At 37.4% G+C, this 22,279-nt stretch overlaps 1 protein-coding gene across 1 annotated transcript in view; it reads right to left on the bottom strand.

Annotated features, from left to right (window-relative positions):
* Nucleotides 1–22,279, bottom strand: part of ARHGEF26 (Rho guanine nucleotide exchange factor 26) — a 133,549-nt gene that overhangs the window by 101,750 nt on the left and 9,520 nt on the right. The window contains exons 5-6 of the mRNA XM_012437140.2: nt 3,993–4,049; nt 492–652 (exon numbers count right to left, since the gene is read on the bottom strand). Coding sequence (XP_012292563.2) covers nt 492–652; nt 3,993–4,049 — 218 coding nt within the window. The remainder of the gene's footprint in view (nt 1–491; nt 653–3,992; nt 4,050–22,279) is intronic.

Below are 22,279 nucleotides of genomic sequence, written 5' to 3'. Positions count from 1 at the left end.
AAATATGGAAAATTTTAACAATTGCTAAATACAAGTTTCGAATGTATAAAAGTTTATGATTTTTATCTACTTTTCATGACAAAAAGTGAAGCAAAAACCCTTAAATATGATGAAATATATATTATTAAATTATAGCCAGATATTGCCTACAGAAGACCTAAGCATGAGGCTTACTCTTTCTTTACTGAAATGGACAAATATCACAGACAAGCATCAAACCAATATCCTCTCCTTGTTGTAATCAGAAGTAAAGAGCAAGCAGAAGGGGGAAAGAGCAGGAATAAAGTGACTTTGGACAGCTGTCTGCTGTACACTGAGCATCTGTGTATCCACCAAACTTGAAACATATTTCAAAATTTATTTCAAGGAATCAAGATAAAAGCCAACTGAATGAAACTTTATAACCCTAAATGCCTTCCTTTAGAGATAACGAAGTGTTTATTAGTATGCAACTTCTTGGCATGACCAAAGGCAGACTGCAGTGCACTTACTTTTTGCTTGCCTCACAGACATCTGTAATATTGGAGAAAAGATGGTGCCTCTCAGTTTTAGTCATTGTATCACTCAGTTCTTTAGAATTTTTAAACATTCGTATCAAGATCTCCAAGCTGAGTAAATATGAATGTTCAGAGGATATGACTTCAAAGATAGCCTGGTAAGAAAGAAAAAGAAATGTATTATTAATTCTTTTAATTAAAGAACTAAATATAGCTCTCATAATTTTGCTCTAAGAATAACAAGATATTCTACTTTTGAGGTATAATATCTTGGAGAGTACAAAAAGAGAAGCAGTAAGGAAATAACATCACCAAACTACTGTCTTCACAGAGTACACATTTACCCAAATCTCAAAAAATGCTCACTGTCTGGAGTGTAAATATGAAAAAAATGAAAGCATGTGGATGACTTGACATCATATCCTGAGGTCATGCCTTTGCCAAGGGGTAGAATCTACAGAAGGAAGCTAGGGCATGTCATAAAATCTCAGTGTGACATTAATTAACCTTTGGGGTCATCTTCTCCAGCCCTGCTTTCAAAGCATGCTGCTTTAGGGACAGTAAGGATTTACTGACATCTCTTGAGATGCAAAAAAAATTTCTCATGCCTTCCTTCCCTTCCCTCTTGGGTGTCACGTTCTTACTCTCCCTATGCTTAAACTGACTTATTTTCAGTCAATAACAGCAAATATTCTGGTACGACTGTATCTACCCTCAAAAGGTTCTTATCAGCCACAGGAATTCTCTTACATAAACTCATACAATTGAAAGTAATTCCATCTGTTCAACAAGTCACACTCTACTTTCATCAGTGTCTCAAAAAGGAGCAAAGGACTCTCTGCAGAGACTCTCAGTGACAGGCACACAGTGGTTTTCCTGATAAGTGTTAATGATGGAATGCCAACCCACATATGTGGATAAGACTCCAGAGCCCTGTGTAAGGAATTCATCTAGATCCTTAACAAAATCAAATTCAGATCCTCTAAAAATGGATATAGGGACAATGCAGGCCTGAGATCCACAGCCTTCCTGGAAAGCTCCCTGGTAATGCTGCCATCACCCTGATCTCCAGGGCTCTATCCCTTCAAGTCCTTGCCCCAAAGAGCAGAGGGTACTGTGGCTGGGTGGGAGCAAGAAAGGCACAAGCAGGTGGACACCCAGCTGCTGATGGGTGCTCCATATTTTATAAATCAGGTTATAAGTGCTAATCTTAGTGTTCACCTCCATTTTTAGCTTCTGTAAGGTTTAGGGACTTGGGTCTTAAATGTCCTAATCTAGCCTCAGTTGTGTTCCATGAAATTAAGTGATGTAACTATCTGAAGAGTAAAGAGTAAGAATGTTAAGAGTCTCATTTAACCTGTATATTGTGCGATTTTTTTCAATCAATACAATAACCCCCCCACAAAAAACTATACCCTAAGCAAATTAAAGAAAAATTTCCCTTCTGGATCATAAATAATGGATTTCAGGTGTTGATGTATATGATGCCTTGGAATGACTTAAAATATCTGCAACAACAAAGACACTTTCCACTTCTTCAATGTTGAACTATGCTAATTTATTAATATGATTAAGTGTCAACTGAGGGTTTTGAGAACCAAAAATTAATATTGCTGAATTTAGCATTTTAAATAATTTCTTTTAATTCATTTTTGAAGGGCACAAACTGATAAACCCTTTGCTATCTCCAAAAGAAGGCATTTAGGGTTATAAAGTCTCATTCAGTTGGCTTTTGTATTGATTCCTTGAAATAAATTTTGAGGTATGTTTCAAGTCTGGTGGATAGACAGATGCTCAGTGTGTAATGAATTGTCACAGCAGACAGCTGTCCAAAGTCACTCCTTTCCTTCTTTTCCCTCACTCTGCTCGCTCTTTACTTCTGATTACATCAAGGAGAGTGTGGGTCACCTAATCCAAATACTCAAACTGGGCAAAAAGACACAATTAACTATTTATAACAGAGCACAGGAAATGGCAAATAACTGGTAGTTTATTATAATAAGGTTAATAATTGTTAAAACATCCTGCAATAATGCCATCAACTATTTAAATGCAAATTAGGTTAAACCTGTTATATATACCAGGTAGGAATAGGTATATAGGGATAGAAAGTCTGAATAAATATTTTCAGAATATGATAGAAATAGGCAAGGTTTAAATATACAAGATTTAAAAGAACAGAAATGTTCAAATGGGATTAATACCTTGGAAGAGCTTTTAAATTTATCCACAAGGAGTGGAAAAATTTGTTTATGTCACAATGTTAACAATGAAGGAAAAAGTCCCACCTACTGTCCAGCATTGAAAAAATAGATAAAAAATATTTAAAGGTGATGTTCATAGAACAGAATACTATATGATGATTGAAATGAATGATCTAGATTCATATGCACTAACATGAATAATCTCAAAAACAATGTTGAGTGTAAAAAACCAAAAAAAATATGCACAGAATCATATCATATGTATACATTTTAACATATATGCACAAATATGTCCGTGTGTATGTTATATATAATTTTAAAACACAGGCTAAAAGTATATGTACCAATTCATAGTTACAGTTGTCTCTGGGGAGGAAAGGAAGGGAATGAGACTGAGAAAGAGAATGTAGGCCTTCTACACTATCATTTTTATTTTCTTTAAAAAAATGGAGAAAAATTACAATTGTTATACATTTGTTAATTCTCAATAGATGAGTATACCAAAGTTCTGTACCACTATGTTTTCTTAAACTTGAAAAAATGGCACTATACTGCACCCTTATATTTTGCTTTATTCCATGCCAATGAAAAAAGAAAAGGGCATCCTTGTGTCATTTGTGGAATCAATTTATATGTATGTGTATGCCCTGACATACACACACACACACACACACACACACACACACACACACACACACTGATATACATAAGGCAAGAGGAAAGTGCTTTGAGAGCTTCACAATATTATTCCAATATTCAATTTCCTCAAATTGCATCAATTTAAACTTCAAGTTGTAAAACTCCATTATTAACCTGTTTTTTTACTAAGTAAACTTTTTATTTGGTATAATTTTAGATTTATAGAAAACTTGCAAAGAGGGTTCAGAGTCCCTTATATCCTTCATCCAGCATTTCCTAACCTAGGGTATCTTACATAAATAGGCTACATTTATCTACAGACTAATGTGAATACCAGTTTTTCCATAAACATCCGTTTTCAGTTCCAGGAGCTAATGTTAGTTTCATTTCTTATCATATTTCTCCCAGTTTAAATACCTGAACTAGGTGCTTTGTTGTTTAAAATCAAATGATGTTGAGTGATGTTGAGACATTTAAAATTTTTTTCTTTTCTGGGGGCTTACTTTAAAATGATCACTTAATGCTTTTATTAAACAAATACATTTCCAAAGGGCAACACTGAACAAGTGCACATAATAAATGAAAACACAAAAGAGCAGACACCCACATGCAAACTTCAGAGCTCTAAAGCAGCTGCACAGCAGAAACATACCTCCTGTCTCTTTCTTTCCTCCTGGCTTACTGTCTGAGATAATCCATTTCTTTTCACCTAGGAGAAAAAGCAAAGTAGACTTGATGCATTTATTAATACTTTAATTATTTACTAAACATTTATAGTGTGCCAGAAAATATACTAAGCATTTTCTACCCTTTTTCCCATTGAATCCTCTTACAAACTCTAGAAAGCTGATACTGTTCTTTTCCCCATTTCACAGATGGGGGTAACAACTGAGGCTTAGGATCCAAGAGCATATAGCTAAAAGGTAACAAGGCCAGGATCTGCATCTATGCCGGTCCAACTCCAGTGCTCATGCTTTTAGTGAATATTATTGGTTAGGGACCCCCTGCTCTCTATAAAAGGCACCCCATTTCTAGGGTTGGGCTAGCATCACTAAGTCCCCTTCTAATACCAAGTCTGTACCAGTTTTCATGTGTTGGGTTTTTTTTTTGTTTTGTTTTGTTTTTTTTTGGTCCACGTATATCTTGGAATGTTCTTAGCTTTTCCCACCATCCTGACCCTGGGTCAGCCTGTCAGCAATAATTCATAGCTAAAAAGGATTCTTTACACATATTAATAAGGGAGGAGACTGGCCAGAAGAATGTAACCCTTCAGAGCTGCTCCCTTTGGTTAACCCTGAGCAGGAATTTCACAGGATTTCCTGCCTGACCTAAAGTCCTGGCAGATGGATATACTGGTGCCATGACCACAATCTCTTCAGGTGAAGTCACCAGCAAGAATTTTCATGCCAGTGGCATCTCCACCTAAATGGGGTTCAGACCCAAAAATCTTAAGGAGAGGAGAATGAAATACCTGGGCTTAGCGGCCTACACAGGTGACAGCTAGTTTACTGAGGAATTAAGAGTACTTTGTCCTATCCAAAGAGAGGCCAAACCCACAACTAAAGTACTTGCTCTTTTGAGGGGAAAGAGAAGGTAGTTTTGGAAAAAATAAAGTATTAAGATATAGAATTATAATCTTTCACCAATACTAACATGACAGATAGTAAAATATTCCTTTAACAAAAAAGCCATCAGGAAGGAACCAGCAAAACTATGGTGATAGAAAAAAAGATTCCGGGAAGTGTTCTTGTAGGGTGATTAAGAAAACTGAAGTATCACACATTTGGGGAGCCTGAAAGTTTGCTCTAAAGTTATGACAAAGCAGTTCCTCATGGCTGGCTGCCCTGCTGCTGCACCTGGGTGTGCTCCTGTCTCGATCCTTCCATGCTCTGTAACAGGACAGGCTCTCCAGGTTCTTCCTCCGAGGCCCAGAGGAGTCATTTTGTCTACCTGAGGCCTCCTTCCACAGTCACCCCCAAATTAAGTAGCACCTTAGAGCAGGTGTCTGGGGGTAGAAGGTCATGAGCAGGCAAGAAGATTTCAGAGACTGAGCAAGGTGGAGAGATGAAACCAAGAAGGGGAGAGAATGATCTGAAAAGGGGCCCCAAGAAGACTGGGAGAGGCAGAGAGGAGACACTCAGGGGAGAATTAGAATGTAGGTGAATAACATCAAGTGGAAACAAGGAAAGAAGGAAGGAAGAGAGGAAGGGAGGGAGGAAAAAAGGAAAAGGAAGAAAAGAAGAGGAAAGAATGCGTACAAAGTTTTTAATAGGAAATGCCTCTGAAAACTCCCAAATTCAGAAACAGTGACCTTATCCATAAACTTAAGTAAAAATCACTTGAAGTTCCAGGCTTTTTTCAGCATGACAAACATACATTTAAACCTATAGTCTTAAAATCTACACGCTTTTTGAAGTTTACCAATTTTTGCTAAGAGAATCTAAAGTATTGTCAAATTTATCACATTTCTTCAACTGTTTCTATTGTCTCCATTTGCAGGAAAGAAAACATAATTTACCAGCTTCTAAACCCTGTGAGTCTTACTTGGTATATAAAGTGACAGAAATTAAAATTGTACATGCTTTTTCATATTTATTTTATTTATTCTTTTAATTTTTTGAGACGTAGTCTCTCTGTCGCTCAGGCTGGAGTGCAGTGGCATGATCTCGGCTCACTGTAACCTCTGCATTCCAGGTTCAAGCGATTTTCCTGCCTCAGCCTCCCGAATAGCTGGAATTACAGGCATGCACCATGGCACCTAGCTAATATTTGTATTTTTAGTGAAGAGGGGGTTTCAACAAGTTGGCCAGGCTGATCTCAAACTCCTGACCTCAGATGATCTACCTGCCTCGGCCTCCCAAAGTGCTGGGATTTCAGACGTGAGCCACCACACCTAGCCTCATTTTTAAAATATACATTTCATACCAGCTTCAGCTGGGTACAAATGGGAACACATAGACAGCCAAAGCAACAATCCTTTAAACACTCAGACAGCCAATGCAACTTCACTTGAACTTTCTTATTCCTCACTGGTTTAAATTTCTTATTTAAATATGCCATCAACAAATAGAATTGCAAAAGTAGTTTTTAACAAAGCAGTAAGAACTGAATTTAATGTGAGGTTCTTGATTTTGTATAATCCAGCCAATTCCCAAAACTGTTCAAAACTTTGGATTCTGAATTTTAAAGAGAATATATGAATAAACGTCAGTATCGTCAACATTTTAAGTGGATAAAAATTAATTAAAACAACAGAATGAACAATACTATGGTTTTGACATGTTAAAAATATGAGCATATACCTGTGCCTTATTAAGATAGTGAATGCACAGAACTCGCTAATATAGTTTTAAATTCATAATTACAAATTTGTTGTATAATTGGTGCTAAAATTCTTGACCTGTGATCTTTGCAACTGATATATTTTACATGCCAAAATGAGATGGAAATTAATAATTGGCTAAACCTAATACAGAACACTGCAAGATACTTCCTCTACAGATATGATACTGTCTAGTTAGACCCAAAATATAGTTTATGAAATTTGTAAAAGGGTAACTCCCAAAGTATAGATCCGAAAGTTAATTATTAGACACTCGATCTAAAATCATACCAGTTTCCCTTTTGATACCTTGTACTGTGGTCTGAACGTCTGTGTCCTCCCAAATTCATATACTGAAATCCTAACCCCCAAGATGATGGTATTAGGAGGTGGAGTCTTTCAGGAAGTGATTAAGCTTTGCCCCATGAGTGGGATTAACATCCTTTAAAATAGGCCCCAGAGAAACCCCTAACCCTTCTACCATGTGAAAACCTAGCAAGAAAGCACTATGTGTCAGAAAGCAGCCCCTTGCCAAATATCAAATCTTCCTTGATTGTGGACTTCCCAACCTCCAAAACTGTGAGAAATAAATTTCTATTGTTTATACGCTACCCAATTTATGCTATCAGCCCAAACAAAAGTACCTTGTAGGTCTGAGCTTCTCAGATAAGTATTCTATGAAGGACAAGCTTTAGACTGTGAGTCCCTTATTACACTCATCACAGTTACATTAAGAATCTCCACCTTGCAGAACTGTGTAAAAGAGCTATAAACTTTGTGTAATATTTCTTGGTCTTCTACTCCACTAACTGAAATAGGTTATGAGCCAAGTTCTCTAAACTCTAAATAGAGCCCTCAAATTGCCATTTATACAGAACTTACCTATGGATACAGCCAGTCCTGCATTAGAACCAGTCTCTTGGCTTATCAGATAATCATTTTCTGTGAAGCAAACAGGGATATTTATGTTCTGACGCCCTCTATGTTATGTTCTCAGGCCCTCCATGACTTGATATCATTACTAGACGAATGTGCATTCCTTCTATTTTTGCCCACGAGCTAGGGAAAACAGATGGGAAGACCCCAAAAGCCTCACCAACCAAAAAGACTCAGCAATGTAGCCAGTTAAAAATTACATTAGATTTACAATCCAAGATCACCCTATCTCCAAAAAGCACTAATTTATACTGAACACCCATTTGAGCTAAGACTCAATGGAGTTTACTCACTTGCAGAAAATAAGCTTTTTCATGTCTTTTGGTGATTCTCTACTTACAAGCTTCTTTTCTCAAAAGCTCAAGTGGGAAGGGATTTCAAAGTAAAATTATACCACAGGACACAATCATTCTCAGATCCTTTCTACAGACTCAATGCAACCTGAGTCGTCCCTGACGACTAGCTCCAAATGAGCTGGAGTTCTTTCACTTTAAATAACATGGGAACAGCAGCAATTTGAGAGTATGCTTAAAGTCCTTAAAATGAAAAATCTGCCAGAGTCCAGAAAGAGTGTTCTCTGTAACCAGACCCAATAGGCTCTCTTTAGCCCCACTACATCCATGAGGAAAGGTTCTAAGACATCACTGTACCTAGCTATGAGCTACCGCAAAACACAAGTTTTAAACATCACTAAACACTAGATATGAGGTCAAGATGGCTCATCCTTCTGGGGAGTGGTGGGTAAACAGAAAGAGAGAATACTCTTTTTTAAGAAAAGAAAAAGTAGAAGGATAATGGCACATATAATGAAATCATATACTTAATTTTATAATGCATCAGGTAATATGCCAGTGACCTCCAAATTAATTTGTTCAAAAAACTGATCTCTCTGATCTGTTGTTAAGCTTAATTCTGTAATTTGCAACAAAGTGTCTGGATCTCAAGAAATGTCAAGTACTCTGCCTCAAGCAGGTAATGTCAAGTTTGCTAAAATGATGTAAAACTCAGATAAAGCAGGCTAGAACATTTACTCCTCTATGGCCTGCATCACCATCTACTGACAGAGCCAGAATTCCTGAATGAACCCAATTTACTTCAATACGGACATGAGGCCGAGAATACAAATCATAGACAGGTAATTAAATGCACAAGAATGAACTGCTGTGCTTGGTACAATTTAGGAGATAAACGTGTTACTTCATTTGCAGCCAGCACTCACTAGCTTGCTACCTATGTCTTGTCAATTCCCGACTCACAGTTCTGGTTGGTTGGTAATTTATTTCTCAAACTACCATTATATCAAATATTTACCATGAACCAGGTACTGCTCCTTCCATGCATCTAAACCCTATAACAATTCTGTGAGGAAGGGATTACGATTCTTAGTTTACAATTAAAGAACAGAGACACAGAAAAGTTAAGTCATTCATCCTAACAAGTGGAAAGCTGAGATTCAAACTCAGGCCTGTTTGTCTACCCCAAAGCCTGAGCTCTTAATCACTATAGTATCCTGCCTTCTAAAACTTCTGAGTTTTTTAAGAGCTGTGCAAGCTACTCTTCCCCTAAATTAAGTTCCTACCCCTGAATGCCCAGAAACAACATATCTCATTGGCTTCCTGGCTTCTGCTGCAGTGAAAGCGAAGCTGTCAGCAGGACTCCCTGGTCATTTAACTTGTTGATTAATCCTGACATTTCTACCACCAAACAAATTCCTCTCTCTTACTTGTGGCTCTCTCAAACTTGCATTCCCCGCTGTGGGCTACTGAGCCTGGACCAAAATGTATTTATTCTCTATCTCTCAAATGAGCAAGAGATGCAGTTCTCATGCATCTATCAGAAATTAAGAAGAGAAAATGAGGTTAACAAATAAATGAAAAGCTAATGACACAGAAGTAGCAAGGATGAAAGGGAACAAATTCAGGGTAAAGGGCAATTCTATAATTTAATAAAAGATTAACAATTTTTAAACGTGCACTATTTAATAAAATACTGGGGAACAGACCAGACTAATAGCAGTGGTTATTAGCTAAGGGGTTGGGAATGGTGGTAAAGTCAAGCAGCTCTCAATCCTAACTGTTATGTTTAATTTTTTAAGCAAGAGAATGTATTTCTCTTACTTCAGTAATTCAAAAATAATTATTTTCAAAAACTTAATCAGCTTTAAATTTTGAGTTTTAAATTGAAAAATTAGAAACAAACACATGATTAACAATAGGAAATCGGTTACAAGAGCTAAACGTCCACTTATTTGAGGAACTAGTATTTGAGCTTTGAAAAGATTGTTGTAGGCCTGGTGTGGTGGCTCAATCACCCCCTGTAATCTCAGCACTTTAGGAGGCCAAGGCGGGCAGACTGCCTGAACTCAGGAGTTCTCAACCAGCCTGGGCAACATGGTGAAACCCTGTCTCTACTAAAATACAAAAAAAATTAGCTGGGCGTGGTGATGCACGCCTGTAGTCCCAGCTACTCGGGAGGCTGCGACAGGAAAATTGCTTGAACCAGGAAGGTGGAGGTTGCACTGAGCCGAGATCACGCCATTGCACTCCAGCCTGGGTGACACAGCGAGACTCTATCGCAAAGAAAAAAAAAGGGTGATTGTAAAAGAATATTTAATGACATGAATGACATGGAAAGTCAACACTGGTAAGAAAAAAAGGTGGCAAAACAGCAGGCTTAATAACATGAAAAGGTTATTTACAACATCATTAAGGGACAAAATTGACAAAACTATTACTACATTATTGATTTTGTTTAAAAGACAATCCCTCTCTCTATATATTTTTAAATCTGAAAAGTTATATACCAAAGTGTTGAAAGTAATTGAATAGAAAGAGAGATTTCAATTAATTTTTTCCTTTTCATCTATTGGTGCTTCCTGATTTTTCTGTAATAAACATGTCTTGGCTTTTTAATTAAAGCAACATTTTGAATTACAAAAACTAAAATACACTTCAACATCCTCTCCCAAAAAAGAAACAAAACAAGTAGGGAAGACAAGTAGAACTTTTTAAGGATGCCAATAATACCTCTGTTTCTTTGTCGCTGCCCCAAAGGAAAACTAGAGAAATGAGAGATGACCACCTGTAGATAAAAGAAATGAGAAGCTAAGGTAAAAGGAGGCAATAAGAAAGAAAGATTTTAATCAAGTCCAAACTGAGCAATGGCTTATGAGGCAGTGCTGAAAATGAGTGATGACAGGCTGATCTGCAAGCGTAAGAGATAAAGGAGGAAGAAAGGCCAGTTAGAGTCAGAGTAACTGAGAATGACGCTATTTACACATAGTGAAGGTATGAGTCAAGGGGTTAAGGAACGTAGAACAGGTCTGAGGTTCCTCTCTTGCAGAAGAGAATACCTGTTTCTAAAGGTGATGCCAACATATTAGTTGCTATTTTATTTTTGTTTGCTATTTTTGTAAAATGACCAGTGTATAGGAATGACAAACTCCAAAATAACAAGCTACTTAGAACAACAGTGCACTGAAGTTAATTTCTGAGGTTTTGCAATAAACATCTAACCTGAGCAAATCCTGATTCTGAAAAACAGGTAATAGAGTAAACTGATGCTTTGCATTAGATATACAAAGCAGGCAGTGGTTTCTTTGGAGAGGAATTATCTTATTGTACAGAGGCGTGAGAAACAGACACAGAATTCCTGTCTTTCTTCTTCCCTTTGCCTACTATCAAGCTTTATTAGCTAGCAGCTGTGGCTCACGCCTGAAATCCCAGCACTTTGGGAGGCCAAGGCAGGTGGATCACCTGAGGCCAGGAGTTTGAGACCAGCCTGGGCCAACATGGTGAAACCCTGTCGCTACTTAAAAAAAAAGAAAAAAAAAAAAAAAAAGAAAAGCTTTATTCAAGCCATTTATACCTTCATTACTTTTATTTCCTACTCTTCTGCCCAACTAGCCCATCTAGTTTAAGTCACATCCTACACACAGAACTTTTCTCACCAACACCTCACTGCTTTCTGTGACTTCAACTGTGTCAATTCACTTTGGCATTCTGTCCTACAAGCTTTCAAATCATCATTTAGACATGCCATTTCCATCGTCTTCTGCTCTAGGATCTAAGCTCCTGGAGGGTAGGTGGGGTTTTAGCCTTGTTTTGTTTGTCCCTTCACTACAATGCAGTGGAAAACAAATGAATTTTGGAGTCAGATATCAGCATTGTTCAAATTACAAGTTATAAACCGGTAGTGAATGCAAAAAAAAAAAAAAAAGTCTTATTGTGAAGAGATTATTATCTATTTAAATGTAATGAAACAGAAAAAATTTAAAATACTATAGTACACTGCAAGCAGAAGTGTTTTATAAACTTTGTTTGAGATACATACACACATACGCATGTACAAATATATATGTTCAGACACACATAGTGGTTGGGTAAAACATATTTCTTATCATGTTAAGTTGCTAATAAAGACCATGGTTTCCATGTCCACTCTGTGATGTATAAATTTACACTAGACAAAAGTCAGTCATGTCCTTTAACACTCCCAGGGACCTCTCTACAAGAAAAGCCATTCTACTCACAGCTTCTGCAAAAGAAGTGGACCCAAGGGACTATATGTTATGCCATAATACATCATGGAGGCCGAAGCTGACTGGAGCAGAGTTAGTTAAGGAACTGGCCAAATGACAATACATGTTCCAGTGACCTATTAAGTAGGGTCAAAGTAGCTGAGCCAATATGATCCCTCTCTCTCAAGGAATTAAACTGGGCAACTAAACTGTGTCACTCACTTTGGCAATCTGGCCTACATTCTTTCAAACACGGGATGGAAGCTGAAAGAGTGACTTGAGGGCAGGACAGGGTTATGTTAGGAAGCCTCAAGTGTAAGTTACAAGAACTCAGAGGCCAAGCGCGGTGGCTCACACCTGGCATCCCAGCACTCTGGGAGGCCAAGGCAGGTGAATCCTGAGCTCAGGAGTTCAAGACCAGCCTGACCAACATGGCAAAACTCTGTCTCTATTAAAAATACAAAAATTAGCCAGGCATGGTGGTGTGAGCCTTTAATCCCAGCTCCTCAGGAGGCTGAGGCAGGAGAATCGCTTGAACCTGGGAGGCAGAGGTTGCAGTGAGCCGAAATCACGCCACTGCACTCCAGCCTGGGCAACAGAATGAGACTCTGTCTCAAAAGACAAACAAAAAAAAAACAAAAAGAACTCAGAAATCCTGAGTATGCAGGAGCTTTCAGGAAAAAAGCAAGCATAGTAAAAAGAAAAATAAGCCAATTCATGAGAAGAGAAGAGAACCCACAGGCAGAGTTGCAGTCATATTATTGGCTGAGCACCTGAGAGAAATACAGTTCCTGCCCTTCCAGAGTCCTAGGCACATGTATCCTTTTCTTTAGGTCGCTTCAGAGGTTATTCCAAGTAGTCTCAAGACCCTAACTAGCAGCCATATTTAACATCCTAGCCTCTCGGCTGACTTGATACAAAGTAAAGAATTTGTGCTTACCCTCATGGTATTGTCACAAGGACTACATAAACTGTATTTGAGATTACCTAGCACAATCCTGGTATACAGTAAGTCTCCTGCAAATATTTGGTCAGTAATTTAACTACATGTAAACAAATCAATACTGTGATGATCCATGGCAGTTTCCAGAGCTACAACTATCCTGCAAGTCAGCCACTGCACTGCCTGCTGATCCAGAGACTTTGGACCCATGTGGGTATAAGGGCTTCCCATTGCTTAGCTGGGCATACAACAATCAGACTCCTTTGTACTCAGAAGCAGGGTTTCTAACCATGCGAAGTGGAAATTGCTCCATTTTTGTGTTATTACAGTTGGATCAGCTTATTTCCTACAAAGAGGGAAATAATCTGCAATATTTTTTTACTGTCAAAAATATTTCCCTCTGCAGAAGTTGTCCACTGACTGTATAGTCCTTATCTCTCCAAAATAATAGAAATATAGATAATAAACATCCTAATAATCTTAAGATATTAGGGTACGGATTAATAATCTAGAAAATCAACAGGCTATATGTGCTCCAGATAAATCCACAAAACTTGGGTATAAACTTTAAGGATTAATTCCATATTTAAAGATTCAATAGTAATTCTGAAGGTGACATACTCTCTAATCATCATGGAGACCAACCACTGTGTGGATTTGACCTTGAGAAATAGCTCCATCTTTGGACTGAGGAAGAAGACCTCACAAGAGGATAAATTAAGGCCAACAGGGCAAATACAAGAATCTCATAGATGAGTCTGCAATCCAAAGTCAGTATGAGAAAGCCTTTCCACACAATTATTCAGAACTCCTCAACATCCCTGAGCCTTTTCTTCTATCTAATTATACTATATTCCTAAAGAACATTATTCTTGAATGTATCCCTTCCACCTCCCCAAAAGAATTACCTAGTTAAGAATAAGTCCATAATTTAATTTGATAATAAGCAATAACTTGGAAGTCATCAGAGTATATAATACATTTAAAAGTACAAGACTGACAAAATCATCACATGAGTGTAGGTAAGAAAAGAGGCCCAAGGATGAGCCCAGGGACCCTCCAACATTTAGAGAACAGAGGAATAAGGAAAATTCCACAAAGGAGATCAAGACATTCCAGCTACACTGGCCTTATCACAACTCCTCTTACCCACCATCACCCCAAAGGGTCTGTGCACATGACAGTTTCTCTGCCTGGGACTCTTCTATCCTGCCACTTCCTAACCGTGTCCCACCACCTATCTGGACCCTCCAGATGATAGCTCATGTCACCTCCGCTGACACCTCTCTGCTGACTGCACCTTGCCCAGACAGCTGTTCTTCTCTTACAGATCTTACAGCAGCACCAATAAGTCCTTCACAGCTTTACCACAGTAGTAATTATGCATTTATCTATGGGATGATTTGATATCTGACATCTGTCTCACCATTCAGGGTGTCTATGAAGACATGAATGCAAGGTGGAGTCTGTTCTTGCTCTATCCCCAGGGCCTGCCACAGAACTTCATGGGAGACAGGCCCTTGATGAAGACAATGAATTCATTGATCTCTCTCACTGATATTCTACTCAATAAAATAAGAAGACCTTCTCTGTCTGGGCCCTCTTATATGTTTGTAGTTGAAACATCTGCTTTTGTAGTTATGTCCATAAAAATTAACTAACCCTGTTTTCATCTCCTCCTACTTTCTTGGAGCACCTGTTATTTCTGATCTCCGCCTACCTTAGGGCAACTGGTGCACATACACCCACATCCCAACACTTCATTGTTCTCTCAGAAGAATCACTTACATAAATATTGGCAGATATACTACTCAGTTGCCCTTTAATTACTCAGCTCCAACTAGAGTAGTTTTTTCCTGAATCTCTGTCTATATTTTTAGGGGTTATAGAAAGTTCCAACACTGTAATAATTCAGATAAAGAAATACTTTTTGAAGTGATATTGACAACATAGAAACTGTACTCAATACATACAAAGCTACACTAAGTGCTCCTAGTATTTGGAAATAAAGTCAAGAAAAACAATTACCTCCAACTAAAACTGAAAAAACAAAATGAAAATTTTACATGCATGCATGTATGCATTTTTCTACAGAGAAAGCCTATGGCTTATAATTTGTATTAGATTCTTAAAGCATGTATAACACTCCCAAAAAACATGGCTAAATGCATATCCATCCTACATATTAATGCGGAGTTAAAACAGTGTAGATCATGTGTAGATATGAAATGATTTATAAGACACATAGTTCAGAAAAGAAGCTATACATTTAAATAATCTGTATATTTACATAAATATGGGTAATCTATATTGTTTCCTTAAACGTATATATGTGGATTTTCAGAAGAGTATTACCAAATTGAGAGCAGCATTATCTATGGAGAAGGGGAGAGAGATTGGGATTGCACAAATAACCAAGAGACTTCAGTCTTACCTGAAATGTCCCAATTCTTTTTTTTAGAGATGGGGGTCTCACTACGTTGCCCAGACTGGTCTCAAACTCCTGGGCTCAAGAGATCCTCATGCCTAAGCCTTGCAAAGTTCTGGGATTACAGGTGGGACCCACTGCACCTGATCCAAAATGTCTGAATTATTCTCTATATGAAGGACATATTATATATTGTTTACATAAGTTAACTTTCAGAAATGTTATGAGAATACCATAATCTAATTATACAGAAAGAGCAAGACCCCATAGAGCCCAGTCCCTGGTCCAAGCTAAGTAGTCCCAATCTCTACCTCTCAGCTAGAGTAGTAATTCTAATTAGGGTCTTAGTCCATTTTTGGGTGCTTACAACAGAATACCTGAAATTGGGTAATTTATTTTAAACAGGAATTTATTTTCTATAGTTATGGAGGCTAAGAAGTTCCAGGCGGAGAGGCTACATTTGGTGAGAGCCTTCTTGCCGCTGGGGACACTCTGAAGAGTCCCTAAGTGGTATAGGGTATAATATGGCAAGGAGTCTGAGCATGCTAACGTGCTAGCTCAGGGCTCTCTTCCTCTTCCTGTAAAGCCACCCGTTCCCCTCCCATGATAACTCTAATGAGTTAGCCCATTAATCTATGGCTGTTAATCCATTCATGCAGGCAGAGCCCTCATGATCTAATCACTTCTTAAAGGCTCCACCTCTCAATATTGCTTCATTAGGAATTAAATTTCCATGTGAGTTGTGGAGGGGACAAATATCCAAACCGTGGGTCTCAGGGCTAGGCACATGGGCCTCTATTTCTGTTGACAAAGACATAAGGATCCCAGAAGACTCACAGGCCAACTTAAAAGTGTGGACTAGTATGTGCCTGCAGTTCTGTTTACACTATGATCGCTAAATGTGAGCCAGCCATAAAAATTGAAAATAATTTTCCACGTTTTATACACACAAAAAAAGATATGGTAAAAGGCTTTAATCACCATCTAAAGTAAAAAAATAATCTTATGAGACTGCTGTTGCCAGGCTGAAAACAAAAAATTACATAACTGCAGAAATTGCTATTTTAAGCAACAAGTCACAAAAAAACTGAAAATTCAGACCAATGTGAAAATTTAGGGAAAAGAGTAAGTTTAAATAAATTAAGCATTTCTGCAAACAGAATAACATTCAGGTTTACTACATTTGTTGAGCTCTGATTTTTACTAGAAAATAGTATGTCTTTCACAATAAGCACAGTATAAATTCTAAAATAGTAAGTCCCATCACATCAAACTACTAAGACACCAAAGTGTCTGCTATATTTTCAATGGAATGAAATGATATTTATAATAAAATTCCTGCTTTTCAAATCTTCCTTTCTCATCCTGCAATTCCAGAACGTCTCGCACAGGTACTCTGTGTGCCTTAAGAGCTGAGCCCAGAACCAGAGACTGAGGTCTGAATTCTAGATCATCCATTGCACTGTTAGCCACACTAAGCAAACAGCTGAATAATTTAATTAAAATACTTTAATTAAAATACTTTAATTAAAAAGTCAAACCATTTCTGACTACAAAGTTCAAAATTTTTGAGCAAACATTCCAAATGACTTAAGATTACTAATAAAGCCACGTCAGTAAGTACAAAAGAAGAGTGCAGTAGAGGATCACTCTATTAGGTGCTGAACAGAGAACACCCTTTTCAAAGGAATCTGGCATTTCGAGGTGATGGAAATTACACAAACACAACCTATGGCAAATAAATGGGGTCACGGCACAGCTGGCAAGTATGGCTTTGGTTCCATCACTGAACTTAACAAACACTGGTGTTGCAACAGTCATTTCTTAGTACATGCATAGTACATGATCTTGGAGAGACGGAGGGGTAGTTATGGTGAAAAGCAAAAACTCCAATCAAAATCTATTTAAAAGAAAAGACAGTAAATACTCCAAGGTCCTACTAATGAATGAACACTTGGGAAAACCTGAAGTTCGGCTGATTACACATCTGGCATTAAGTGTAACAAGTACATAGTGTTCCATCCCTGACTAATACAATCAATATTTTTCTTCAAACCCACATGCTTTTCCCAGAGATCCAAGAACTGCTGGTTTAATGTTTGTGCTGCTGTTTTGGGTGAGGCACTGGGTGATTTACCTGTGTGCAGCAGGTTTTTTGTCTCTGAGCAGAGTTCCAGATAATCTCCAGAGGTCAAAACTGAGTTTTCAAAGTCACTGAGGTTTCAAAATCTCAAATCCCTTCCACATATGACCAACCCAAACTGGGAATTATAACCATTAACATTATTTCAGGACAAGGGGAATATTACCACTGACCCCACAGAAATACAAGCAATCATCAGAAAACATTATGAACACCTCTATGCAAAGTCTCAGTATACAAAATCAAAATGTGATTTCGTGTGCAAAAATCACTAGCATTCCTACACACCAACAGTCAAGCCAAGAGCCAAATCAGGAACAAACCGCCATTCACATTTTTTGCCACAAAAAAATAAGCTACCTAGGAGTATAGCTAATTAGGGAGGTGAAAGATCTCTACAAAAAGAAGTACAAAACACTGCACAAAAAAACAGAGATGACATAAACAAACAAACTAATATTCCACGTTCATGGATAGGAAGAATTAATATCATTAAAATGGCCACACTGTCCAAAGCAATTCATAGATTCAATGCTATTCCTATTAAACTACCATTGAGACTCTTCACAAACTGGAAAAACTATTTTAAAATCTGTGTGGAACCAAAAAAGTGCCCAAATAGCCAAGACAACCCTAAACAAAGAGAACAAAGCGGGAGGCATCACCCTACCCAACTTTAAACTGTACTACAGGGGTACAGTAACCAAACAGCATGATACTGGTATAAAACCAGACACATAGACCAATGGAACAGAATAGAGAGCCCAGAGATAAGGCTGCACACCTACAACTATCTGATCTTCTACAAACTTGACAAAAACATGCAATGGTGAGAGGATTCCCTATAAATGACGCTGGGGTAACTGGCTAGACATATGCAGAAGACTGAAACTGGACCCCTTCCTTACACCATATACAAAAATCAACTCAAGTTGGATTAAAGACTTAAATGTAAAACCCAAAACTATAAAAACCCTGGAAAACAACATAGGCAATACCATTCAGAACATAGGCACTGGCAAAGATTTAATGATGAAGACACTAAAAGAAATGGCAACAAAATCAAAAATGGACAAATGGGATCTAATTAAAATAAAGAGCTTCTGCACAACAAGAGAAACTATCAACAAACAGACAACCTACAATATGGGAGAAAACGTTTGTAAACTATGCATCTGAGAAAGATCTAATATCCAGTATCTTAAGAAACAAAACAATTTACAAGAAAAAAACAACCCCATTAAAAGGTAGGCAAAGGACATGAACAGACACTTTTCAAAAGAAGACATACATGCAGTCAACAATTATGAAAAAAAAGCTCATTAGAGGAATGCAAATCAAAACCACAATGAGATACCATCTCACACCAGTCAGAATTGCTATTACTAAAAAGTAAAAAAAATAACAGATGCTGGTGAGGTTGTTGAGAAAAAGGAACGCTTGTATACTGTCGGTGGGAGTCTAAATTAGTTCAACCATTATGGAAGACAGTGTGATAATTCCTCAAAGTCCTAAAGACAGAAATATTGTTCAACCCAGCAATCTCATTACTAGGTATATAGCCAAAGGAATGTAAGTCATTCTATTATAAAGACACATACACATATATGTGTCTTTATACACATTGCAGCACAATTCACAATAGCAAAGACATGGAGTTAACCTAAATGCCCATCAGTGATTGACTAGATTTAAAAAAATGTGGTATATATACACCATGGAATACTATGCAGTCATACAAAAGAATGAGATCGTGTCCTTTGCAGGGACATGGATGAAGCTGGAGGCCATTATCCTCAGCAAACTACGGCAAGAACAGAAAACCAAAAGCCGCATGTTCTCACCTGTAAGTGGAAGCTAAATGATGAGAACACATGAACGCAAAGAGGGGAAGAACACACACTGGGGCCTACTGGAGGGTGGAGGTGGCAGGGAGAGATTCGGGAAAAACAACTAATGGGTACTAGGCTTAATACCTAGATGATGAAATAATCTGTACAACAAACTACCATGACACAAGTTTACATATGTAACGAATCTGCACATGTACCCTTGAACTTAAAATAAGGTTAAAAAAACGATTATTTCAAATACATTTAGGTTCCCTAAGGCTTGATGCTCAACACAAAGTTATATTCCCTAGAGTGAAGAAATCCTGTACTTCAATTAAGGATAGATATACTTTGAAAATCAAGTGAATGAAGAGTAAGGCTTCATTCCCATCTCCTGAGATTCAAGAACCCAGGTCAGTTAAATAAATGACTATCATTCATTATTCTATTGAGGCCCAATTAAATAAATCCCTCTTACGCAGCTCTAATTCTCCTTTACTCCAAAATGACAACACTACAGTTAAACCTGTCCCAACACCATAAACGGGGAACCGCCTGTCACCTTTATAGCTGAACACTGCCTTACCCGGCATGGTCCAGTGAAACCAAAGGAGACATAAACAAACACGCTCAGATAAATTACACCACAGACTGAAGACTTAAAGATCTTATGTAACAACCATAAATTATTGCAAATTGCTGCACTTCAAAAGTATTCAGCATACTGAATGCTTTTTATAGTCAACTGATAAGGACAGTTTCACCATCCCAGGAGGCAGGCAGGTGTTTGCAATAAAGATAAGAGTTTTTTTTAGAAAACAAAACAATCAACAGTGCTAATGAACATATGCACTCACTCCCTCTGCTCCTTAGCAGAAAGTGAAGGTATATGCAAAATTGAGACCTAACCCACTGCCAGAAAACCCTTTGCCCTATTCTCTTTCTAGGATTGAGACTTGACTTTAAAAAGAGTTTTGTGTTAAAATGTTATATGCAAAATTAGACAGGGGCTACCCAACTATTTTGATTACTAAAAGTTAAGCATGGAAGGATTTATATATATATTTTTATATATATATAAAATGCTAGGTTTAACATATTAATTACATTAGGTTTAATATTTAAACCTAGTATAATATATATATTAAATCTAGCATTTAATATATATAATATACATATAATTTAATATATATATAAAACCTAGTATTTAATATACATATAATACCAGGTTTAACATACATACATATTATACTAGGTATTAAAATATATAATATGTAGTATACTAGATATTTATATATAGACCTCCAACTTTATATATATATATACACACACATATATAATATATTTAAGTTGAATATATATATTAAAGTTGAAAGTCTTCTGAGACCTACCCTAAATGCTGCAGCTTCACGACCAAGAGAGGTCAGATAGAGAAATGGAGGTGCCGATCACTTATGAGAAAAATCCTGACATCATTAATAATTCACGAAGCCGTCTCTCTTTAGGGTCCTAAATGCAACTTGAAAATTTAGTAGCAATTAAACTTCTAAAAAGGTAATGGTTGCTTTCTGGTGTTAAAATACCTACTTTCCTAACAGCCAGAACTGTTTATATCTTTTTGGTGGACAGAAAATCCTCATGAGAAGGACAGAAGAGAAGGTCAGGGATAGTGGTTATCTCTGGGGAGGTAGGGAGGAGAAAAGAACTGGAAAGGAAGGAGGGATTCTCTGAAATAGTCTTAAAAAATAGAAAATGAAGCAAATATGTTAAAATAACATTTGTTCAATCTGAGTGATAGGTACACAGAAATCGATTACCTTTATTTTATTTTTTAATGTTTCTACAGGTTTGAAGCAGTTTATAACAAAAAAAATTAAATTTAAGTGAAAAGAAGACACAAAAGGCACAAAGAAAGTGCAAGCTGGCGCCTAAGCAATGCTAAGTGGCGAAGTCCAATCATGCTACTTTCATTAAATGTAATTGCCAAGCAACACAATAAATACACACAAGCCTCCTGGGAACACTCAACTCCAAGATAACATACACTAAAGTCAGAACTCACTTTATAGTTTTACATTTTATTACAAGATAGTTCTATGATATCAATATTGTTTACAAGAGACACATCATTTATTTTTTGCCAAAATAATGCATGTTCACAAAGTTGAACTGAAGGATATGCACTATTATTTAATTGTAGGTGCATTTGTTCATCTATATAAAAGCCAAACTCCAGGAGGCATAAATATGGCAGCCTATTTCTTGGGCTAAAGCTAAGTGGGATCAGGGTGTAACTGATATAAAATCCACATATCTTTTTAGCAGTCTTTCAGAGACCAACAGCAGGATTTAGGCCTGTGCTAACAAACGCAGCTGCTGCCACAAAGAGAAAACAAAAAATCCACAGCCTTCTTTCTTCTTCTGGATCCTCTACCAAATGGTCCCTACCAACAACTGAGGAACTGAATGACAGCCATTTAAAGCTGACATGGCCTCAATGGACCTTGTTACCAGTTTTTCCACATATCTGTTTTGGGATACACATATCATGAGATCATTAGATTAGGGTATAAGGCTGCTAATACACCAATTCTGTGGTTAGCTTTTACCTTCTAACCACATGCAAAAATTTTAAAATATCACAGAAGTTACTCTCTTTTCTAATTATTAGAACATCTGGTCACACTGAGCCCCTGCACTCACCTGGTTTGAGCTAAGTAGTAGCTGCTCAATTTACGTAAGGCCTGTTCACCACTCCTCCCACCACTCCCTATCACCTACATATACCAGCATCACATATTCATTCTACTTGCCCT

Source organism: Aotus nancymaae, unplaced genomic scaffold (genome assembly GCF_030222135.1).
Source record: "Aotus nancymaae isolate 86718 unplaced genomic scaffold, 86718_ANA_hifiasm-v0.15.2.pri h1tg000019l, whole genome shotgun sequence".
Classification (NCBI taxonomy): domain Eukaryota; kingdom Metazoa; phylum Chordata; class Mammalia; order Primates; family Aotidae; genus Aotus; species Aotus nancymaae.
The sequence above is the reverse complement of the archived record's forward strand: the minus strand, read 5'-3'. Positions and strand labels throughout refer to the sequence as shown.